General features: G+C 43.6%; 1 protein-coding gene and 1 long non-coding RNA gene across 3 annotated transcripts; one reads left to right on the top strand and one right to left on the bottom strand.

Moving 5' to 3' along the window:
- Positions 1 to 137: 137 nt before the first annotated feature.
- On the top strand, positions 138 to 15,671 carry LOC125393891 (uncharacterized). Its single transcript, XR_007229999.3, has 3 exons — positions 138 to 248; positions 1,745 to 1,873; positions 14,498 to 15,671. It is a non-coding gene; the product is annotated as an uncharacterized LOC125393891 (long non-coding RNA).
- Positions 9,286 to 21,116, bottom strand: Lrat (lecithin retinol acyltransferase). Of its 2 annotated transcripts, XM_085682520.2 has the most exons (3): positions 19,808 to 21,116; positions 16,635 to 16,812; positions 9,286 to 9,981 (listed from the first exon to the last, which is right to left on the bottom strand). In XM_085682520.2, the coding sequence occupies exons 1-2, from the start codon at positions 20,348 to 20,350 to the stop codon at positions 16,657 to 16,659; spliced, it is 699 nt and encodes a 232-aa protein (XP_085538646.1). In that variant the 5' UTR covers positions 20,351 to 21,116; the 3' UTR covers positions 9,286 to 9,981; positions 16,635 to 16,656. The 2 variants fall into 2 exon arrangements, with proteins under 2 accessions (XP_085538646.1, XP_048280507.1); XM_048424550.3 differs by lacking the exon at positions 9,286 to 9,981 and having other exon boundaries at positions 15,782 to 16,812; positions 19,808 to 21,109.
- Positions 21,117 to 22,705: the final 1,589 nt, after the last annotated feature.

Raw genomic sequence — 22,705 nt, 5'->3', positions numbered from 1 at the left:
CTCACGCGGAGGCGCCCTCCCGCCTCGACCAATCAGCGGCCGCCGCTGCCGGTGGGGGGGCGGGATCGAGGAACGAGTTTCGCGGAGGCGCTTGCGATAGGAAGGCCGAACTTGGAGTGGCAGTCTAGCTGGCCAATCGGGACAAGAGATGCGGATCCTGGCGAGTGGGGCTTGGCGCGGGGAAGGCTTGAAGGCGTTAGGAGACAAGTTACGGTCTGAGCTGGTGTGCGTACCCGGGGGAGACCTAGGTGGGTTTGGGAAGTCCTTTGTCTGGTCTGCTGCAGCTTGCAAGTCTTAAAACTACAAGTTTGACGCAGAACCGTCCTGGGGACCTTTCTAAAGGACGACGGGAGGGGTGGCTTTCAAAGCTCCCGAGCTTCTCCGGGTCCCTTTGAAATGGATCCCGTGAGACCGGAATGCTAATCGCGCTGACAGTGCCAGCCGGTGTATGCCTCTCCACGCCGGCAGCCGTCTAGGGCCTGCTCATCCCTTCCCATGCGATGTCAGCCACGGTGTGGCGTGTTTGACGGACGGGAAACCCACGCACAGAACGCTAGGCGTTGGAAGGGGCTGCAGCGGCTCCGGTTTTGTGCCGCAGAGTGCATATGGAAGCCCCGTGGTGTGCCCTGTCCCGAAAGGTGCCCGCCAGGGGAGAGCGGTGCCCAGGCTCTGACCCTCATACTGCCTTGGAAGCTTAAGCCTCGTTCAATAGACTTGCTTGGCTCTGCTGCTTTTAAGATGTTTTTTAACCTCAAAAACAGCTTAGACCTGCCGGGAGCGTAAGATATGTTTTATACTGTTTGCTAGACCTTTTTATATCATGGATGTCTTGTCCTTTACATAACGAATTAATTCTACAGAGTTTAGAAAGGTTTTTAAGCATTGTTGTAGGAACCTTTTCAGAGCCAGTAGGTGGCGATATTTCACTGTGGGACGTGAAAGAGTTCTTGGTAGCCTGCCGGCTTTAAGAGGAGCTGTGATTCAAATGAAGGATTAAGTGAAATGACTAGAAAGAAGCCAGAAGCAGGAAATAGCCCTTGCTGAAGGAGAAAACAGAAGATCCGCCACAGTTCAGAGGGAATAATGCTGACTGTGGGCATTAAAGAGTAGAAGGGGGTCTGCAGAAATAGATCAGCAATTAGGATTCGTTGCCATTCTTCCAGAATACCCACACTCTGTTCCTCTCACAACTGTAAGTCCAGTTAATTGTGGCTGTAGCTCCAGTTCCAGGGGATCTAGTACTCCTGGCCTCTGAGCACATACCCACATGCAGACAAACACCTATTCATCATTTTTTAAACAGGAAAATTTTTTTAAATGGAAGGAATATGCAAAATAGTGGTTAGAATAGGTTGGACATATGTAAGTATATTTTTCCCAAATAAAATGCAAGTTTTGGAATATTTAGAAATTAGTTTCATAGATGCCCTATATACAGATTCCCCAAAAGGTAAGGAAAACAATGGGAAGTCCTTATAAAAGTTTGCTCTCCAGCTCCCTGGTAGAAATACAGGTGAGTTTTCCATAGAAAGGTCAGTGTGTTGAGAGACTCCTCCATTCATAGCTGGCAGTCATGACACAGATCCAAACCCATGGCAACTACTTCTGTGTTTCTAGAGCTCTTATCACAGTGTGGGACTCTGGCACAGGAAACAGCTCTGTTTTGATCTGCTTACGCTTCAGTCAAGATGGTACCCTTTCAAAAGTTTATGTTTTCTTTTTGATTTTCATGATGATGATGCAGTCATGTTCCCAGCCCACTGGACCACTCTCCCTTGGTGGTGTGATACCTTCTGCAGCAGAATGACTGAATGACCAGAGGTTCCCGTCACTTTGAAACCCTCAGCCATTTTCAAGATGTCTCCAAGGCACAGTAGGTGCTTCAACAATGCCTTTTCTAGCGACAGGAATGGGCCATCTTGTGTTCTATTTATGTTGTCCTGTGACTGACAATCACAGAAATCGGGGTCTTGATATGTGTGTGGCTCAATGTCCACGATAAGTGCCACACCCACTGCCAAGGCCTCAGTCACCATCAGTACAAACTGAAAGAGTTCTGATGAGGACGGAATTTGTGGTTTGCACTCGGTATTAGTTAATACCAGGATCGTGCTGCAGAGGTGTCTCACTGTGAGGGGCAGGGAGCAGAGACAGAGGGGAAGGGTTTGGACCCAATACAATCTTCAGAGGCCAGCTCCAGTTATCTGCTTTCTTCATCTAGCTCAGCCTCCAACAATAGCAATGCCGGGATCAGGCAAGCACCGGATAGATGAGCCTGTTGCATGCATTTCATTCGCACTCAAACCATGACAAGCCTCTTTCAATTATTATCAGAAAAAAAAACCCTGATGTGCAGTTATAAGAAGGAAGTATAGACCTAAAACCACTGCTCACAATATGGGAGGTAGCGTCATCTACAGTCTCTAGGTTAACTTATTAAGCATATCTCTATGCCAAGTCCACTGGCCAGCACACCATCACATCTCTGGCACTTAGAAATACCCACTTATGCTCAGAAAAATGCAGACTGAAATCATTTTCCCATGGTACCAGCCAATCAGGAGCCTGACACAAAGCAGGCTCCTCCTACTTTATCAGAGAGCATTGACCCAGGGAAGACCAAACAAAAGAACCAGGAAATATGAAAATTTATTTTAGCAAAGTGTAAATAAATGGTCATGAAACACAAAAGATTAGTGAGTTGAACAAATAATTAATTTGATTAATACCCAAATTCCTTGTGTAGCTCAGTGGTCACGACTGCGCTCAGTGTGTCATCACCGTGGAATGCTGCTCTGTCTGTTGTCGAGGAGCGTTTCTCTGCACATAGTAACCTGAGAGCGGTTATTGTCCTTCCACGTTGGCAAACACCAGTCCGTGCTTCTGTTGCTGAGAAATGTGCTGTTATTCTGATGAGGTGTCTCTGTATTTGACTTGGTCCTTTTCTCTTGTAGCTTTCAGTAGTTTTTGCTGCCTATTTGTCTTAGCTGTTTTAAATATAAAATGATTTGGGCTTTCTTTTTTGGGCTTATCTGTTTGGTATTTTAATGCCTCCTTTGATGAATGTCTCTTACCGTAGATCAGGAAATTGTTGCCAATTTTTGTTGTTGTTATTGTTTTGTTTTGTTTTTTCTTTTGCTTTTGTTTTGAGACAAGGTCTCTCTATGTAGCTCTGGCTGGTCTCAAATTCACAATGTGGACCATCACACCAGTGTTGAACTCATCTACCTCTTCCTCGTGAATGCTGTGACTAAAGACGTGCACTCTACCCCGCTTTGGCTGTGATTTTGCCAAGTGTATTTTCTTGGTCTGTAGTTTGTATGACTCTTCCTTCTGTCCCCATTATTTGTAAGCTTTGTCTTGAAGGTCTTGCTTATAATCTTTATTAATTCATCTCTTTTATCTGGCTATTGCTAATTTATCCATCCTGTCTTAAATCCCCGATAGTGTAGCTTCTGCTTGATCTGTTAGTGAGGTTTTTTGATGTTTTTATCAACTTACTGAACTTTTCATTTCCAAAATTTCAGTTCAGAAATTAATGTTTTTTTTATTTTGTTGGACTATTATTTATTTTCAGTTCTTCCTCTGAAATTTCATGTATGTCACCCTCACTGGAAAATTTACTGTGAAGTCCGTCATTGTTGAGTGACTTCATTTTTCACGTATTGTTTATCTTCATTGGGACTTGGGTGTCTGGCATTAGGTAATTTTTAATTGCTGTGTGTTAATTACGTTTCTCATTTTGTGACAAAATACCTCCAAATAGCAGTTATTTAAGAAAGGAAGGGTTTATTTACCTTACAGATAGCAAGGCTACAGCCCCTCGTGGCAAAGACGGTGTGGCAGCAGGAGCCACCAGACGTGGCTGTTCACAGTGTGTCCACAGTCCAGAACCAGAGTGGCGAGTGCTTGTGCCCAGCTCACTTTCTCTGCTTATCCTATCCTGAAACATAGCCACATGTAGAGGAGGCCTTTCCATCTCCCTTAGCCTAATCTAGATAATGTCTTACAACTTGTCCACATAGTTGTTTCCATGGTGATTCCAAGTCTTCTCGAGTTGATACTCAAGATAAACCACCACATGCCATGTTCTTTCATTTTCAGTATTGGAGTGGAGTTAAGCTGTAGTCTGACGGAAGTGTAGTTTCATATGCTGCTCTGGGGGTATCTCGCTAGACACAGTCCTCTGCCCCTTCCCAAGCACAGACTACCACCTGTAGGAGCAACCACAACTGAAATATAAACCTTCTAAGAAAGGACTTTGTAGGGGAAGAGAAACAAATGCAATAGGACCGTCTTCTCAAAGGTCTCAGGTAGAGGATGGGATTAAGTCAGTGGTTGAGAGCCTTCCTGGAAGTCCTGCATCTGTCCTCGGGTGTGTGCGCACAATTTCACAGTGGGTAGTCAGACGCTAGCACTTAGACAGACGTGACTGCCTTCTACAGGGACGTGTCTACAGTAGACACTGTTGAGGTCTGGTGAAGCATCACTCAACAGTACCTGACCGTAACATCCTGAGGTGCTGTAAATTTTTATCCCCTATTTTAAAGCTACACTTTTTTTATTTTCTCCCCATCTTGTCTTGTGCCTCGCATTCCTTTGCTTTCAGATATAGTTATTATGAAGTTTTTGGGCTTCATAAATTTCAGAATATTTGTGTGAAATGTGAAAAGAATCTGTTACTGAGTTCTGTGTGGAATTGCTAGAGGCAAAGTGGAGAGATGGACGGTGAGCGGCATCAGGGCGAGTCTGGAGCACAGACAGTCAGTGTTGAGTGAACGCGTAGCAACTGCTCCTCCCTTTTTGGTTTCCACCCAGCAGTGAGACAGCTGGTCACCGTAGGTGTCTAGGCCAGGATAAACACTGCAGAGTTCTAGTCCTTTTGCCTGAGCAGATCCCTAGAGCAGCTGCAGGCTGAACCACACTTACCAACCTGGCTGGAACTGTTGATCGCATGAATTTTGCAGTTTGACTTACTGTGTGACTCAACACAAAGTCAGGAACACAAACACGTTCTTCTTCAAAGAAGATGTGATCCAATCAGGCACCAGCTAAGGGTGCTTTCAAAATTTACATGGCTTGGGTCACAGTAGAACAAGTGAGTTAAAGGATTGACCTGTCCAGTTTGGAAACATAGTAGCCACTTGAATTTCTTTAGTCTTCCATTGTGTTTTCCAAGAATCTTTTATGTTGTTGAGGGCTGCTCCGTTCATTTCCTGGCCGCCCAGACTCCCGAAATAACCACACAGAAAACTGTATTAATTAAAACAATGCTTGGCAATCACTTAAGCGTATTGCTAGCTAGCTCTTATATCTTAAATTAACCCATTTCTATTATTTTATATTTTACTACAAGATTCGTGGTTTACCGGCAAAGGTTCCTGCTGGTGGCTTGCATCTTTCTCCTCCAGGGGCTACATGGCTTCTCACTGACTCCTCCTTCTTTCTCTCTACATCTGTTTGGATTTTACATCTGAATTTACTCTGGTCACGCATTGGCTGCTTTATTAACTAATGGTATTCACAGCATACATCACCTCCCACATTGTGGAGGCCCGGGAAATGTGAGCCTGTTTCCACACTGACCAAAGGTCAGAGAGTTGGAACTTAACGACTATTCCTTCAAGGTTATTGTGTTTCTACCTCAAACAAAAGTCTAAGGATTCAACTAAGTTCCAGTTCCTGTTATGGAGATAACTTGGGTTTCTACCAGGGAGTGGTTTGCCTATAGACTGTTTTAGTCTAGGGTGTAAGCATGACTTGTTTTGTTCTAGCTACAGAATGTTACAACTATGGATGTAGCCTGTGACCCTCAGTTGGTATGTTCATTTCCTAGTATCATATTAATGTACCTTTTGTCTTACTCCACTTTTGGGGGTCAGGGGTATTTAAAGCAATTGGAAATTAAACTCAGGCTAATTTTCAGTACTCACTGGAATTTCCTCCCAATACTATCCTATATGTTTGTCCATTTTATTATTTTCATTCGCGTCTTCATATTCTTTACTATATTTCTAAATCCCCATGCCTCTACCCAGGCAAGAGGTATTTTTGTCAAGGCTGGTCCTCGACATGACATCACCTCCCCTTTTCTGTCTAAATAAAAAGGAAGGTTTTAACTTTAACATTGTAAAATTACATATAACAAAATAGGTTTGAGGAATAACTATTCATCTTAAATACATCTCTGTATATTTAGAAGACCTAACTAACATGACTACAAGTTTGACTGTTAGAGATGACTATTAACCTGTATTTCTTAATTATACAGTACACTCTAAAATGAGCTGCACAAACAAAATACCTTAATCAAGAGCAGAAATCTTAAATTTGTATCAATAAATCAAAATACATACCAATGCCAAGTACTGATCTCTATATCATATCCCCCTTTAAATGTAAATGAATATTATAAACAATATTTAGGAATTTGGACATTGTTCTCTCCAAACTTCTTCCTGCTTTCATTTGGGTGAAATAATTTTGGGGGGTGTTCACGATGACCTTTCAGGGGCTCTTGCTGCATCAAACCACATTAGCCTGGAAGGATTCCACAGGTTCTAATCCTCTGTGAAAACAAAGAAGACCCTCTTTTTCAAAGCAAGAAATCCTTAGACCCAAATTTTGAAGTCAAGATACCTTTAAAATATATATGTTGATTTAGCTTAGTAGCCCATACAATGAAATGTTTCTCTGTACTTAGCTCTTTCACAGTTAAAAAATTCAAAGAAAATGCAACAGTATACATAATCCAGACTCTCTGTGTATTTTCCTTTACGTGGCTTATTTTTCTTTACTCCTTTTACCTATGACCATTTGTACTCTTATCTCTTTAAAGACTTTGTTTTTTTATGACTATTTACTTCTTTTTATAACTGTCTATATTCTTTTTCTTCTCTCTCCCAAGCCTACATACATCTATCCAACACTATGACCCAGTTAGAGGTCTTTTCCATTTGTATTCATCTTTACTGCATGCGTATCTGTAATTAATTTTTGATCAAGAGTGCTTTTTAAAAAAAAAATACTAAGTGTGTGTGTCTAGGACCAACTTCTCAGTACGGCCTGCTTGCTTTGCCCAATCCTGCATGGCAAAGACATGCTCACTGCCTCTGAGAGCCATTCTCTTGCCCCAGATCCAGGGTCACAGTGGGTCTGTGTCACCATTAAGAAGTTTGTAACACACTGCTCACAGATCCCATTTAAATGCTCCGTAGTCAGACCCCCCGCCCCCCAAAGAGTCAGAAGCATTCATGCTGGCAAACCAGGAAGGTGCAGTTTTGTAGTCTTTACTGCTAAAACTGAGTCAGAAAACCTCTTAAAGGATCCACGTGTCTGCTTTCCACCAGCAAACAGAGCAAGAAACTGTGCTAAACTCTGTTTGTGTGTGTGTGTGTGTGTGTGTGTGTGTGTGTGTGTGTGTATCTAAAATTCCTTTTCAAGCTCTCTCAGGTTTTTCAGTGGATTTAGTTGACCACGTTGGCGCCAGTTTGTTCACCGGTGACAGACACATAGCTACAATGGCTGCTGTTTTCTGTGTGTACTCTATCTGAAATACTTGGCCTTCTTACCAGATCAAAATTATCTATTCATGTAGCCCCATCATTTCCAATGCCAGTAACTTATTTCCAGTCTTCTCATCTATAGCTAGAGAAGAGTCTGGAGAGAGGGCTCAGGGGCTAAGACCTGGGTTTCGTTCCTAGCACTTACATGGTGACTTAGACTCATCTGACTTAGACTTAGTTCCAGTTCCAGGAGACCTGATGCTCTCTGCTGACGTCTTCAGGCACTGTGTGCCCACGTATGCATGTGGTGCACATGAATACATGCAGGCAAACATTTGTACACATACAATAAAATACCCTTTTAAGTAGCTGCATAGATTTTAAATCCCATCACGTGTAGACTTTGCTGCATGCCGTCTCTCCACTTGGAATGGGAAGCCTCTTATGACAAAGCAAAGCTCCGGGCTTTGCTGAGGCCCACGGAGGCAGTGCTACTTGTGGTTAAGAACAGAATTTGAGGAGTTGGAGAGCTGCCTGAGAGGATTAAAAACCTGTACTACTCTTGCAGAGGACCTGTGTTCTGTTCCCAGAATATCCATGGTGGCCCTCAGCTGCCTGTAACCCTAGTTCCACAGGATGTGCTGCCTTCTTCAGGGCCTCCATGGTATTCTTCATGCAGCCACACATGCAGATAAACTTTTAAATGATTTTTTAAATAATAGAATTGAACCTTACTTTTAGTCCTGGGTGGAGCTGTGACATTCCAAACTATTATGTGATGGAGATAGAGAAAAATAATTATTCTTTAATGAGATCATTGATTTCTACTTCCTAGAAGGTCCCTCCTGTCCTACAGATGTTTATAGCCTTTTTCAGAGAGAGCATGATGGTGCTGGCCTGCCTACTTTGCTTTTCTGAGTCCTAACTCAGAAAACTAACGTTTTTGTTGTGTCGAAGACTAGCCAAAGCTTAAATGTGTTTTGCTTGATGCTCTGGGATTCTCTGTTCATTCATTACACACCCTTTCTTGTTCCACCATTGCTGAACCTGCCAGCTTCCTCAGACCCTGACTTAGAAACATGGCTCCCTCTTTTGTTGTTTTCTATCTCCTTCTGGTAGCTGTTGAGATTTATAACTTATAGCTTTGTTGTTTTTCTCTCAATAAAATATTTTCTTGCAATAAAGTTGTTCTTGAGAGTCTTTGCATAATTCAGAAAAGTAAGGAGCTTTAGACTTTGTAACATGAGGGCTGGCTTGTTGGGGTTTCTGTCCTGCCCAGTACCCCACAGCTGGCAAGTTCCAAAGAAAATCACTCACAAGACTCCATAAGATTATAAACTGATTGGCCCATTAGCTTATGCTTCTTGCTAACTCTTGTAGTTTATATTAACCCATTATTCTGATCTATGTTAGCCATATGGCTTGGTACCTTTTTCAGCTGTCAGCTCACATGTTGCTTCCTCGGTGGTCTGGGCAGGAGTGGCGGAGGGAGCTTCCTCCTCCCTAGCCTTCTCCTATTCTCATTGCCCCGCCTCTACTTCCTGTCTGGTTGACCCACCTATACTTCCTGCCTGGCCAATCAGCGTTTTATTAAAATACATGATTGACAGAATACAGATAATTCTCCCGCACCAAGACTTTGTGAGCAACTGTGCTAGGGCCTGGGAATTCTGGCAAAGAAAGGTACCTCGTTAAAGGTCAATTGGCTCTTCTGTCTCTATAGCATGACTTGCCCATTTAGTCAGGGTTCTCTAAAGGAAAAGAACTTGTAGAATCAGTATTATATCAAAGGGTATTTATTAGACTGACTTACAGGATGAACTCTGCGAAGTCCTAATAATATCTGTCTCACATTGAAAAGACAGAAAATGTGGTCAGCCTGAAAATTGCTCAGTCCATGAGGCTGGATGTCTCAACAGACCCAGTCTGGTATGAGTCCTGGAGCGTCTCAGGAGAGCTGCTGGTCTACATTGGATCCTGAAGAAGCTGAATTTAATACCAGCCACAGCAACAGGGCAGATTAATTCACCAATGAGAGTGAGGGCCAGCAGGCAGAAAGAAGTTTCCTTCTTCCTTGTCCTTTTATGTGAGCTACCACCACAAGATGTGGCCCAGATTTAGGAAGGGTCCTCATGCCACAAATACTCTGATTAAGAAAATTCCTCACAGATGTGCTCAGCATCTTGGGTGTTTGTTGATTCCAGCTGTAGTCAAGTTGATACCAAGGTCAGACATCACATTGCCTTTCTGAGGGATAGTCCCTTGGCTGGGTGATTGACTGCCCCAACTGTCAGGGCTCCACCCAACTAGACAAATCCTTTATCCTATGGGCCTCCACAGACCCCTGATCAAGATTATAAGACTAGTACATAGACTTAGCAAAATGATGTTGTGTAAAAGTGGTGTTGGAGTCCACAGTCAAGAGCAAGCTGAACAGGAAGTGAACATTCTCTGTGTCTTCGTTACTGTTCTGTTGCTGTAAAGAGACACCGTGACAAAGGCAACTCTTATAAAAGAAAGCATTTAATTGGGGCTTTCTAGTAGTTTCAGAGGGTCAGTCTATTATCAGTATAGCAGGGAACATGACAGCACGCAGGCAGGCATGATGCTGGAGCAGTATCTGAGAGATACATCCTGATCCATAGGCAGCAGGCAGAGAGACACTGGGTCTGCAGTAGACTTTCCAAACTTCAGAACCCATCAGAGTCACGCCTCCTCCGACAAGACCAAACCCTATAATCCTTTCCAAACAGTTGATCGACTGGGGACTAAGCGTGCAAATATATGGGCCTATGTGGTCATTTTTATTCAAACTGCCATACCCTGCATTGATTCCTATACACCCCACTTCTCCATATATCCTTAAATAAACTTTTAACCATAATGTTTGTATTTCTCTTCCTTACAACTTAGTCAAATTGCTTATTCCTAATAACTCACATGAGAAGGTTTAGAAGTGAGAAGGTTTAGGCAATGCTCTCTAAATGACGCCAGACTCCTCTAGGACAGGGTCCTCTGTGACATTGCCTCTTGCTTGTCATATCATTGAGTTTGAGTCTTTCCCAAAGTGGGCAGCTCCTTGCAAAAAGATGAGCAACTCTTTCTTTATTCTTTATTTCCTTCCTTCCTTCTAGCCTTTTTTTCTTTCTGACATTTTTTTTTTTTTTTACGGAAAATAGTGTTTTCCCACATATAGTATAACATGATCATGATTTTCCTCTGCCTTTTCTCCTCCCAGTTCCTCCCCACCTCCCCTCCCATCTACATCCCTTTTGCTTCTCATTGGAAAGCAAACGGACTTCCAAGGGATAATAAAATAAAATGTGAAAAGATAAAACTAAGACATTAGAAATGGATAAAACAAATCAACAGAGGAAAATGAGCCAAAGAGAAGGCACAAGAATCAGAGACATACTCATTCACATACCCAGCAATCCCATAAAAACACTAAACTGGACACCATAATTTATATACACATGGGACCTGGTACAGATCTTTGCCGGCCCCATGCTGCTGCCTCAGTCTCTGTGGGTCCATATGTACTTTGATCATGTTGGTTTAGAGAGCCTTGTTTCCTCTGGTGTCCTCTATCTCCTCTGGCTCTAAAACTCTTTCTGCCTTCACTTGCACAGGGTTCCTTGAGCCCTGAGGGGTGGTATTTGATTGAGACATCCCACTTAGGGTTGAGTCTTCCAAGGTCTCTCACTCTGCCATTGTCTAATTGTGGATCTCTGTATTTGTTCCCACCTTCTACAGGAGGAAGCTTTTCTGATGATCAGATAGGGTTTTAAGCCCCCTCTGCACTAGCATATCTTGCAGGCAGGATATGTGTTTCCATTTCTCTTTTGGTAGCATGCAGATTCCTTCACCAAAAACCTGGTGGTAAAGGCACCAGCTCAACTTCTCCATGTTCAATGAGTTGAGTAGGTGTTGTCTTGTGCAATGGGACTTTGCTGTCAGTTTTCTGAGGGGAAAGGATAGTCTTGGCAACAGCCTGAGTTGTTTGGGGATTCCCATGGGATCCTTTTGGCCAACAGCTCAATTAGATGAAACCCAGTTCCAGGCCTGGAAACTTCATTTGGTTACATGGGATAGCCAGTTGGGGCCCTGTCTCCCCCAATTATTTGGCGATTTTACTTAGATTGCCTTCACATATGCATATATTTTAGGAAGCTTCTACTCTGTTAGGTTTTCATGCTACCCCTAAAATGACCCTTTGTTTTAGCTGTCTGTCGCCGAGTTCCCTCCCGAGTCTCCCTCTTGACCCTCCTGCTCCAGACCCCATCCACTCGTAACTATGCTATTTCCCTTTCCCAGTGAGATCTCTCTGTCCCCAGCCCCTGCATTCCTTACTCTATACCTACCCTCTGTGGTTCTATGACGTGTAGCTTGATTGTCATTGACTTAACAGCTAATATCCACATATAAGTGAATGTATGGTATTTGTCTTTCTGGGTCTGGAATACTTCACTCCATCATTTACCTGCATAGTTCCTGATTTCATTCTTTTTAAAAGCAGAATAGCACTCCAGTGTGTAAATGTACCACCTTCCCTTACCCATTCTTTTGCTGAGGGACATCTAGTCTGTTTCCAGTTTCAGGCTGTTGTGGGTAGATCAACAATGAATACGGTTGGGCAAGTGTCTCTGTGGGAGGATGAGGCATCCTTTGGGAATATGGTATAGCTGGATATTGAAATAGGTATATTGGCATCCTCTTGCTGATTTCTATAGGAGCTGTACAAGTCTGTGCTTCTGCCAGCAATGGACCTGTGTTTCCCTTGCTCCCCATACTCTCCAGCGTGGGCTGTCACTTGTTTCAGGGACCTTAGCCGTTCTGACAGGGAGCGTTATTCTTAAACCTTAGCACAACTTAAACACAAAACCTTACTCTTATTGTTTGTTTGGTCTTCACTGCGTTAAGTGCTCTCGCGTGGCTTTGTGACTTTGCTTACTGTGCCAAGTGTAGAACGGCCTAGAAAGGAGAGTTCTTTCTGCCTCAGTATTGGTAGTGTAACAGAGATGTCCTTCCACCTCCCCTGGGACTCCTGTGTTCCTTGTGTTTGAATGGATCCAGGTAGAGCACAGTGAAGAAGACAGGTGATATTAACTATAGCAAAGGAGATGAGAGAGGGCAGTGAGCCTAGCAGCCGGCAAAGGAAACGCTCTCCCAGTGTGAGGGCGACAGAACCACACCCCGTCTCTCACAGAGCTACGTGTTTAGGGAGGCATCATACTGTGGAAAGGCTCTATAGTATTTTCCTGCCCAGATCTTTGACAGGCCCACTCGAATTCTTTTGTTCTTTTTAATTAACTCAGGAGACAGTATTAGCCTTTGTTCTTTATCAGTTTTAAACAAAAGCATATATAAAAGCATATAACAGAGATTTTTGTTCTTTGTTTTGTGGGGGGTTTTTTGTTTGTTTTTTTGTTTTGGTGTTGGTTTTTCAAGGCAGGGTTTCTCTGTAGCTTTGGAACCTGTCCTGGAACTAGCTCTTGTAGACCAGGCTGGCCTAAAACTCACACAGATCTGCCTACCTCTGCCTCTTGAGTGCTGGGATTAAAGGCATGCCATCATCACCTGGCTTCAGAGTAAATTTTTTTAATTAAAGAAAAAAATGTCTATAAAATGGCCTTGCTTTACCAGGAGAAAATTGTCTTCTCTTAGGGCTTCAAAAAAACCTTGCTGCATCTGCATTTCTTTATTTTAAATGGTATTTCAAATTCTGTCAAAAGATACTTGTAGTACTTTCTCTCTTCTTGAAATTAATATGCTACCTGAGACACCAGAGGTTGGGGTTCAAAACTCTTTATGATTGACAGGTCAATCTTCATTGACTCTCTACAGTGATGTGACTTGGCTATCGCTGTATCAATAGAATAGAAATACTATTATCTGAGGAACTTGGGTCATAAAGATGAACCTTGACTGAGGAAGTCTAGAGGAATTTAACTTGCCTGCTTTGGGATAGGAAAGAAATGATGGGCTCAGGATTTCTTCTGTAACTGACATTTTTCTTCCTTGATAGCTAATTAATCAAACCGAAGCAACAAAAGAGATACCCTCTTACCTACAAGTTCAACAATTCCAATGCTGAGGGACATTTACCTTTTCCTTCTTTCCTTCCTTCCTTCCTTCCTTCCTTCCTTCCTTCCTTCCTTCCTTCCATCTGTCCGTCCGTCCGTCCATCCTTCCTTTCCTCTCTCCCTTAACTACAAAGTACAGTTGAATGATGTCATTGTAACAAAATAAACTCAGTCTCAGCTTCCTACTTCTTACTGCCTCCTTCAAGTAAATTCCTGACTCCTGAGGCAGGATTACTTGTTCTTCTCTCTGTATTCCCCCACACTATATACGGGCTGCTATAGCTCGCTAAAAAGTAGTATTAGGCCAGGAGTGGTGGAGCACACCTTTAATCCCAGCACTTGGGAAGCTGAGGCCCGCATGACTCTATGAGTGAATTTGAGTCAAATCTGGTCTATTGAGTGGGACCCTGTCTCTAAAATGAGGGGAAAAAAAGTAAAATGAATGTGAAATTGCAGCATTTCAATGCTTAGCACAAAATGAGATGAGCATCCAACAAATGATGGATTGCCACTTGGTCTAATGATAGAATGATAGAATCTTGGTCAAGATTATTTATGTTGATTCCAGCCCCAAGAACTTCATAGACTGTAAGGAGAAACCACTGTCTATGAACACATTTAATGTCAAACAGTATTTTCTGCTGCTTCCAACACTGATGTTGGAAAAATAGTTCACCATGAGTTCACTTACACAAGTGCTCCCAGGGTGGAGGAAAATGACACCAGCACAATGGCTCGGTGTGACGATGCCTAAGGCTAAAATGGAATGGGCTTGGAAGAGGCCCATAGGACACCTAGATTCTTTGATTTTGCTACTTAATGTTTTAATTACATAAAGCATGTAAGTTTAATTTGGATATTAAACAAAATTTAATCATCATTATACCCCAACTGATTTTTTTGTAGGAAAACTCGGGGCAATAAAACCTCAGTTCAACTAAGATCTGCTCTTCAGTTTTGCTCCAGTTGGATCACTGACTAAGACAATTCCTCCTTTTCTCCATAAGAACCGCTGTTATTGTTGTGAGGTTAGGTCTTGTAGCCCCACTGGCCTTGAACTCTCTGTGTGTGCTATGCTCATGGAGGTCAGAAGAGGGTGTTGGATCTTCAGGAATTAAGAGTTACAGGTTGTGAGCCACCAGGGCTTGCTGGCACCTGAACCCTGGCCCTCTGCAGGATTAGTGCCTGGTTTATAACTCCTGACATTTAACAGGCAAGTGTCATCCTCCAACCCACACAAACCTGGAGCGCTCCACCTGCTGCTTCTGCCTTCTGCATGCAGGTGTCATAGGCATGTATCACCTCTGATAAGACAGTTCTAATACCTGAAATGCAACTCCAACCTGTGGTTTCATTTTTAGTGTATTTGCTAAAGTCTTGACCAGTCTGGTTCAGTGGATTCAGTAAAATCACCTTCCATGCTAGGCATTGTTAGTTTTGTCAAAGAGTAATTTCCTTTGCTTACTTATTCAGGCTTTATATATTGCTGTGACACACCTCTAATAAGTTAAAGTGGAAAATTGACCGTAAAACTGTTTAATTAAAGGTGTCACCTCAGCCCCTAACAATCCTTACCCAAAAAAGTCTGGAATGTTTGATTGGGGTGCTTCACCCCAGCCCCCTGGCATCCCTTGGAATGTTGGGCAGAAACTCTGTATCAAACCACCTCCTGTGGGAGTGGCCTCAGTCCAAACTCCACCTCCTGTGGGAGTGGCCTCAGTCCAAACTCCACCTCCCGTGGGAGTGGCCTCAGTCCAAACTCCGCCTCCTGTGGGAGTGGCCTCAGTCCAAACTCCGCCTCCTGTGGGAGTGGCCTCAGTCCAAACTCCACCTCCAAGAAAGCCTGCCAAATGGTGACCCCCTCCCCAGGGAAGATCAAGACCACTCCCACAGGCTATTTAAACTGCCCCCACCCAGAGGACTAACAAGCTTGTGGTAGCCCCTTTTCCCTCTCCGGTGGCTGTTCCACTTCTCCTTTCCCTCTCTCTGTATTTTCCCCGAGGCTGCCCAGAGCGCTGGTGTCCATTAAACCTGGTCGGCTTCTAATTCGGTCTAATGTGGTCTGATTGACTTATTGCAGAGAGGTTTGTTGGTTCAGAAAATACTTAACAGAAACAATTCTGAGTTTTTTTTAAGGACATTAATAAATTTAGCTTTAAAAAAATAACTAACCAATGACATATATACAGATTTAAGGTCATAGAAAAGAAAATCAGACTTTATTTTATGTTTACCTGTTATGTTCACCTTTGTAGATATTATACACTAGTATAATAAAGTAACCAGAAATACAGATTACCCATCTATGTGTGCAGATACTGGCATATTTATGTAGTGAGTGCATGTACATCAAATACTGGGATTACTTCAATCCTCTATCTGCTTACCTTTTTTAAAGTAGCCATACAGGCACATGAAAAGAAAGAGGGGAAACAGTACCAGACTATTGAAAAGTGAATATAAATAGCTACTATCACTGTTTGTGCAGGAGAAAACATCTCTATACTTTCTGGCCAGTTAATTTCCTTACGCTCCGTAACACTGATATCAGGACATGAAAATAATGTTCTTGACTGACTTGAACTTGTATTATTACATGAAGAAAGGCAAAACAGAATGTGAGATTTTGTTTCTTTATGGCTAATTATCAAATATGTTCATCAAAATGAGGGAAAATGTTGCCTTTGGTGTCAGTCATTCAGTGAGCAGAATACATTTACAGTGAAGTTAGTGATCAATTGGTAAGCCTGGCAGCAGAATGATTACAGGAGGAAAGGAGTGACCCAAGCAATCTCCTGTGGCTGTCACCTCAGGGGCTGCTTTTCTGGGGCCGCTGAGTCCAGACAGGCTGTCCTGCTCCACAGCAGGCCTGTCCCAGAGGACGCAGAAAGGCTCTGTTGTGGCTTACATGGTAAGCACTTCAGAGGGTTCTTAATCACTTGTTTAAAATCTAGAACACAGTGTTGAAAGCCACATTTTCTCAACAAGCTTATAATGTTTTGTATTCTATAAATATAAACATAGTCCCACACAAAATACATACACATTCAGGTGACGACTGGAAGCTAGCCAGACATCATCCACAAGCAGAAAGGAATACAGAGTGCAGGAAGGGCCACATACGATGCCAGGCCCGTGTAGACAATGGACACCAGTCCCACGACAGCTGAAGCAAGACAGCTTCTCTGATCACGGATGATGATCTTCACAGTCTCATAAAACTGGAAAACAAAAGCTAAGAATATTAGGAACCATGACGAAAAGAAAGCTGTTATACTACTATGTAGTCTTTCTGGTTGTTTTGTCTCTACCAGGAACACTTTATGTTCCCAGTGACTTATGAAATAATGGAATATGTAAACATTTTATAGTGTTACAGAACCCTATAAAATGCACCACATAAAAGTTACCCAGCATTAAAGGGTAAAGGCAGCAGTAAATTAATTAATACTAATTAGCATATTCTAAAACTAACCTAAGAAGGAAGTTGCTAACCTTGAGTTTAAAAAAAAATAGGCAGTTCTTCTGCTTCATTAGCCTAAAATTTGATGACCCAGTTTCATCTCTTAAAGTCTAAAGGCATAGAGTCGGTCTTACTGGGTTGCCATTGCAAAATTCATCATCAGTTCTGTGACACATAACTGGCTCCTGAAATAGAGACATTAACTATGGTACCCACCCTCAGTGGGTGCATTCTACTGTATCACTTCTCATGTAAAAAGTACTTGGAAATAGTGTTCTTGCTCTGCCTTATTTGTTGTGTGACATCAAATAAGGCATTTAAGATCTCTGTAAGTTTGAGACCAGCCTGGTCTACAAGGACACAGAGAAAACCGTGTCTCAAAAAAAAAAAAAAAAAGACATTTAGCCAGTCTGGACTTCCTTCTTCATGGGAATACCAGGGTAGCCTTGAAGATAAATAAAATAAAATCTTTCATATAAAAGAACAGTTAGTGTTCTTCTATGTAAGTTATCACAATTATTACTACTGCTGTATTTCTTGACAGCTATTTCTGTACCATTGTCATTGCTAGAAGTTAATGCTAGAATTTAAAATTTAATAAAAAAATTTTATGTGATTTTTGCTATTCTGACTAGACTCAGGATCCTTTTCTAGAATATGGCATTATATATGAGATCTTGCTGTATTGCTCAAGTTGACCCAGAACTCCAGGGCTTAGTGAAATATCCTGAAGCTGGGAACGTTTCTAAAATCTTTACTTTTTAATGCTTTTTATTATTTTTAATTATGTGTATGTGTGTATCTGTGTATGGGTGTGTGCACATGAGTGCAGGTGCCCATGGTGTCCAGAGGTATCAAAAATACAGCCCTACCCAGAGCTAGAGTTACAGGCACTTGTGGGTGCTGAGAGTAAAAATACTGCAGGAGCAGTATGAAATCTTAAACTGCTGAATCATCTATGCAGCCCTGGTTTTCATGTTCTCTTTTCCCTTGCTTTGAGAGAGAGAGTTCCACTGTGCTATCCCTGGTTGCCTGGAACTTACTATATAGAAGAGGCTGACCTTGAACTTCAGGGATCCTCCTGTCTCAGCCTCTGGAGAGCTGAGATCAAAGATGTGCAGTACTGTGTTTGACATAATTTCTAAATTATTAGTTTAATACAGTCAAGGACCAGCCACAGATATGGCAGTAGGGCTCCATTACTGGTGTAATTATATTCTATGTATAAGTACATAACCTAGTGATTCACGTAAAATTAAGCCAAGCTTGACTGTGTTTTAATCCACAATGTGAATATAAGGCCATCCTAGTCAAAGTTATGCATAGTATTTAAAATATCCAATATCCTATTAGCCATTCATACATTGTTTATAGGACAAACACCTAATGTATCTCTTCGGCTACACTAACAAGATATAAAGTGGTCAAAATCAAACTGAATAAAGACTTGAGAATGTAACTCAGTTAGTAGAACACTTGCAATGAATGAAGCTCTGGGGTTAATTCCCAACATCACACAAATGAAGTGTGGTGATACATGCCAATAATCCTGGCACTTGGGTGGTGGAGGTACTAATATCAGAAGTTCAAGGTCATAATTGCCTTCTTAGAATTAGACACCCCTCTAGGACACAGACCCTGCTTCTCTCTTTTCTATGTGTAGATGTACATACATTCATGCATGCACATGGGCACACACACACGCCTTTCTCTCCTCCCCTCCCTCCCTTTTCCTTCCTTTTCTTCTCTCCCTCACTACTCTCTGTCCCCCTACTCTCTATTCATTTGACCATCAGCCCAGGAGGCATCCCCAGATAGGCAAAATTTCTAAGATTGGAAATATAACTCAGTTGGGTGATTGCCTAGAATTCAGCTGACCCTAGGTTTGCTCCTCAGAACTGGGTGTGGTGAAGCGTGCCTGTGGGAGGTAGAAATAGGAGGATCGGGAGATCAGAAGTTCAGAGTCATCCTCAGCTAGATTAGGAGCCTGAGGTCAGCCTTAGCTACATGAGACCTTGTCTCACAAAAGAGAGGGGAAGGGGAGTAGTAGATTTGTAGAAGGTGTTAGGTTCGCTCTTGTAAACACAGAGACATTTGAAAAAAGGCATTTGAACCCATTCTGGCAATAAATCAGACAAAAGATACACAGTAGAAAAGGTGTAATAAATAGTAAAAGCTAGAAAGAGAGGGACTTAAATTTCACAATAGACTTATCCTTGTTATCAGTACAAAAATTCCTCGGTTCTCTGATTTCTGAGTCTGTGTGGAATTAATGCTGGAGCGGGGAGTGGAGATGGGAAGTGTTCTAATGGCCGCCTCCTGCTGACAGTAGCCAGGAACTCAGGGCAGCTGTGCTCATCTGAACACAGCTCCTTCCCTTGAGCCAGGACACCCTTCCTGCTGTAACAGAGGCAAGTCTCAGAGGGTCTTGGGAGGGCCTGTCCTTCCTGAGGAGCGGACACTCAAGGGGAGGGGGCTCATTTTCCCCTTTTTAGTTGCCCATACTCCAGTCGATAATCCCCAACCCATGGTCTTACAAACAACCCTAACTGTTGTGGTTTGAATAATGGTGCCCTTGTTGTCTCCAGCGTCTGAATGGTTAGTTGTCAGGCATACTGTCATTTGTTTACCAGATCTTCCTAGAAACACCGGATCTTTCCTTTCTTAATCTACAACACCTAAAAATGGTGTGGTTAGGGAGATGTTCAAAAAGATCCCGGATCCCTACCCCAGCTCCTATAAGTCTCTCCTACCTTCTCAGCCTGCGGACTGATCCGAGCACCATATCTGCAGTAGGTCACAAAGTGTTCGCAGTTGTTCCACAGTAGGCTGTAGTGAATCAGCCCCAATTGCTGCTCAGCCCTGCATGCCACCTCCTCGTTGTGCAATGATTTCTTCTTGAGAGTCTCGTCTAGGTGATTGACGAGGATGTCTGCTCCGTAGGCAAAGTCCTCTACTGTGTCCACACGGATGCTGGCCACCTTGCAAATCACTCCGGGGATGAGACGCTTATTGGAGACCACCTTCTGAGTACGTCCCTTGTCATTGGTCAGCGCCAACAGGATGTCAGGCATTAGATGGGCTACACGGTTGTTCCCCAGGTAGATCCCGTAGTGGGTAAAATGAGTCCGTGACACCTCCAGCACATCGCCCCGGAGAAAAGAGCTGATTTCATAGGGACGGTTCCTCCCTGTCCCTCCTCCTGGAGCACACACGCTGAAGAGTTTGAAGTTGGAGATGAGGAGCAACTTCTCCAGGAGGAGAGACGCTGCTTCCAGCATCGGGTTCTTCATCATTCAGGGTACCAGAGTTTTGCGCCGGCACTGGGCTGTGCAAGGTGAGCTTGCCGAGCAGCGGCGCTGCAGCGCTGCTCACCTGCGAATCAGCACCGTGGAAGACTGCCTAAGTCCGGGAGAGCAAGAAAGCAGAGGAGACGCCAAGTCACCCCGTGCTGGGGGCCGCGAAGGGGAGGAACCAGTGTCCTATAGCTGTGGGGACAGTGGTGCGGCGCTTGAGGAGCGGGAGAAGTAGCGCGCCTGGGGGCGGTGCTCCGAGTGCGCTCTTCGGCGTGCCTCTTATAGAGGTGCGGAGGGCGGGCCGAATGCGGTCACAGGCCAGAGAACAAGGATTGGGTGCGGGCGTTCTGCACCCTGGCTCTTTTGCTCGAGGACTCTGCCTCACTTGAGACCTTTAAACAGCCCACGTAGAAGACAGGCCAGAGGCGTGGTCGCGCGAATGGTCCTGCACTTGTCGCGAATGGAGCGCCTTTTTGGAACTTTTGCTATGAGAAGTGACCTTGGTACGATTTCTGGGTGAGACCAGCTCTAAAGAGTGTTGTTACCGCGGCCACCTCAGTTTACTAAAGAATTAGTAATCTCCAGAGTGCCCGAGCCGCGAATGCCTGCCGGTTCTACCAGAATTGATCTCTGTCGTTTTGGACACAGAGTCCAGGTGCACTCACGTAGCACGTGGAGAAGTGGAATTGCTCGCTGGGCATCCAGCCCCCCAGCGCGAACGATCGGAATCCTACAGCTCTGGGCGCTCCAAGGCTCCAGCGCCCGTTGAGCGCGCGCCTTCCAACGGTCAAGAAACCCCAACGACCTCTAGCTGCAGAACAGGAGTCCTGTCAAGTTTCCTTGATGCTAGGGTCCCAGCTTCGTGTCACTCATCCAAAGTTTGTGGGTTTTGGTAAAGCGCTGCACCGCTAGGGAGACTAAGGAAAGCTGAACGCTGGGGCGCGGACTGAGGTCCTTGTTTTTGGTCTTGCTGCAGTCGAAGGTGGTGGGGGAGCTGCCATGGGAGGCGGCCGCTAGGGCGCTGGCTCGGCTGGGCTGGGTTCCGGGTGCCCAGACCCGCCTGGAGTCCTGTGCTAATGTATTATGTAAATGATTAAATTCCCAGGACAAAGGCCACAAGGGCAAGCCAGACTAGCGCCACGAGGTTAAGAAAGCTGAGTTCTGGGCTAAGGATGAGAACCCCCTTTCCCATGAAGGAACCTGAACCAGGCTGATACCTGAGGCTTCCTCTCCGTGGAGGACTGTGCCTTTGCTCCCAATCCGGCTGCTATCCACGATCTGGCTCTGTTGCTGAACTTCTGTTCATTCCACAGATGATTGTAAATCTCACTGCAGTACTCCTGCACCTCTAAGGAGAAAAGTGCCGCAAATCAGTCAAGAGGGGAAGGTGGGAAATCACCCGCTATCAGTGTGTGGGGGTCAATAAGTGATCTAAGCTGTAGTTATCTTTCTTTTATAAACTTGGGTGGCCTTGTCTTTGGTGCATAGATGTTAAGAATTGCAGTGTCCTCCTGGTAGTGTTGCCTTTGGTGAGTATGTCGTGTCCTTCCCCATCTCATGATTAGCTTTGGCTTGAAGTTTATCTTGTCAGATACTAAAATGACTATACTGACTTATTTCTTGGGTCCATTTGCTTGGACTATCTTTCTCTATTCATTTTATTGAGGTAATGTCTATCCTTGATGCTCAGGTGTTTCTTTCGGATGCAGCAGAAAAATGGATTCTTTTCTTGAATCCAAATTGTTAGTTTGTGTCTTTTGGGGGTGGAGGATTGAGATCATTATCAATGAGCAATGTGAATGAGCAGTGATTGGTGATTCTGATAGTTGTGTTGGGTTTGCCCCCTTCTTTAGATTTGCTGGTCTGTGTTTTCTTGGGTGTGGTTAGCATCTTCAGGTAGATATTTTCCTTCTAGTTCTTTCTGTAGAACTGTATTTATAGCTACATACTGATTAAATTTTGTTTGATTACTGAAAGTCTTTCTTCTCCATCTATTGTGCTTGACCATTTTGCTGGGTGTAGTAACTACCAAGGCTGGCGCCTGTGGTCTCTTTCAGTCTGTAGAACATCTGTCTGGGCCCTTCTGGCTTTTAGAGTCTCCATTTAAAAGTCAGATGTTATTCTAGTTAGTCCACCTTAATATTGCTACTTGGTCTTTTCCCCTTGCAGAATATTTTAATATTCTTTCTTTGTTCTGTATGTTTGTTGTTCTGGTGTGTGCTGTGGTGAATTTCTTTCCTAGTGCAGTCTCCTGGGTATTCTGTATGCTTGTTGTGCCTTAATAGGCACCTCCTTCTTCAAGTTAGGGAAATTTTCTCCTATAATAGATTGAAAATATTTTATGTGCCTGAATTT

The sequence above is a fragment of the Myodes glareolus genome, chromosome 20 (assembly GCF_982192425.1).
Source record: "Myodes glareolus chromosome 20, mMyoGla1.1, whole genome shotgun sequence".
In the NCBI taxonomy this organism is placed as follows: Eukaryota; Metazoa; Chordata; class Mammalia; order Rodentia; family Cricetidae; genus Myodes; species Myodes glareolus.
This window is presented reverse-complemented; position numbering and strand designations above follow the sequence as displayed.

Coding starts and splice junctions, on each gene's coding strand:
- Lrat (XM_085682520.2), bottom strand. CDS start 20,350: ATGATGAAGAACCCGATGCTGGAAGCAGCGTCTCTCCTCCTGGAGAAG. Junction 16,813..19,807: donor TCAGTCCGCAGGCTGAGAAG/GTAGGAGAGACT, acceptor TTTGTTTTCCAG/TTTTATGAGACTGTGAAGAT.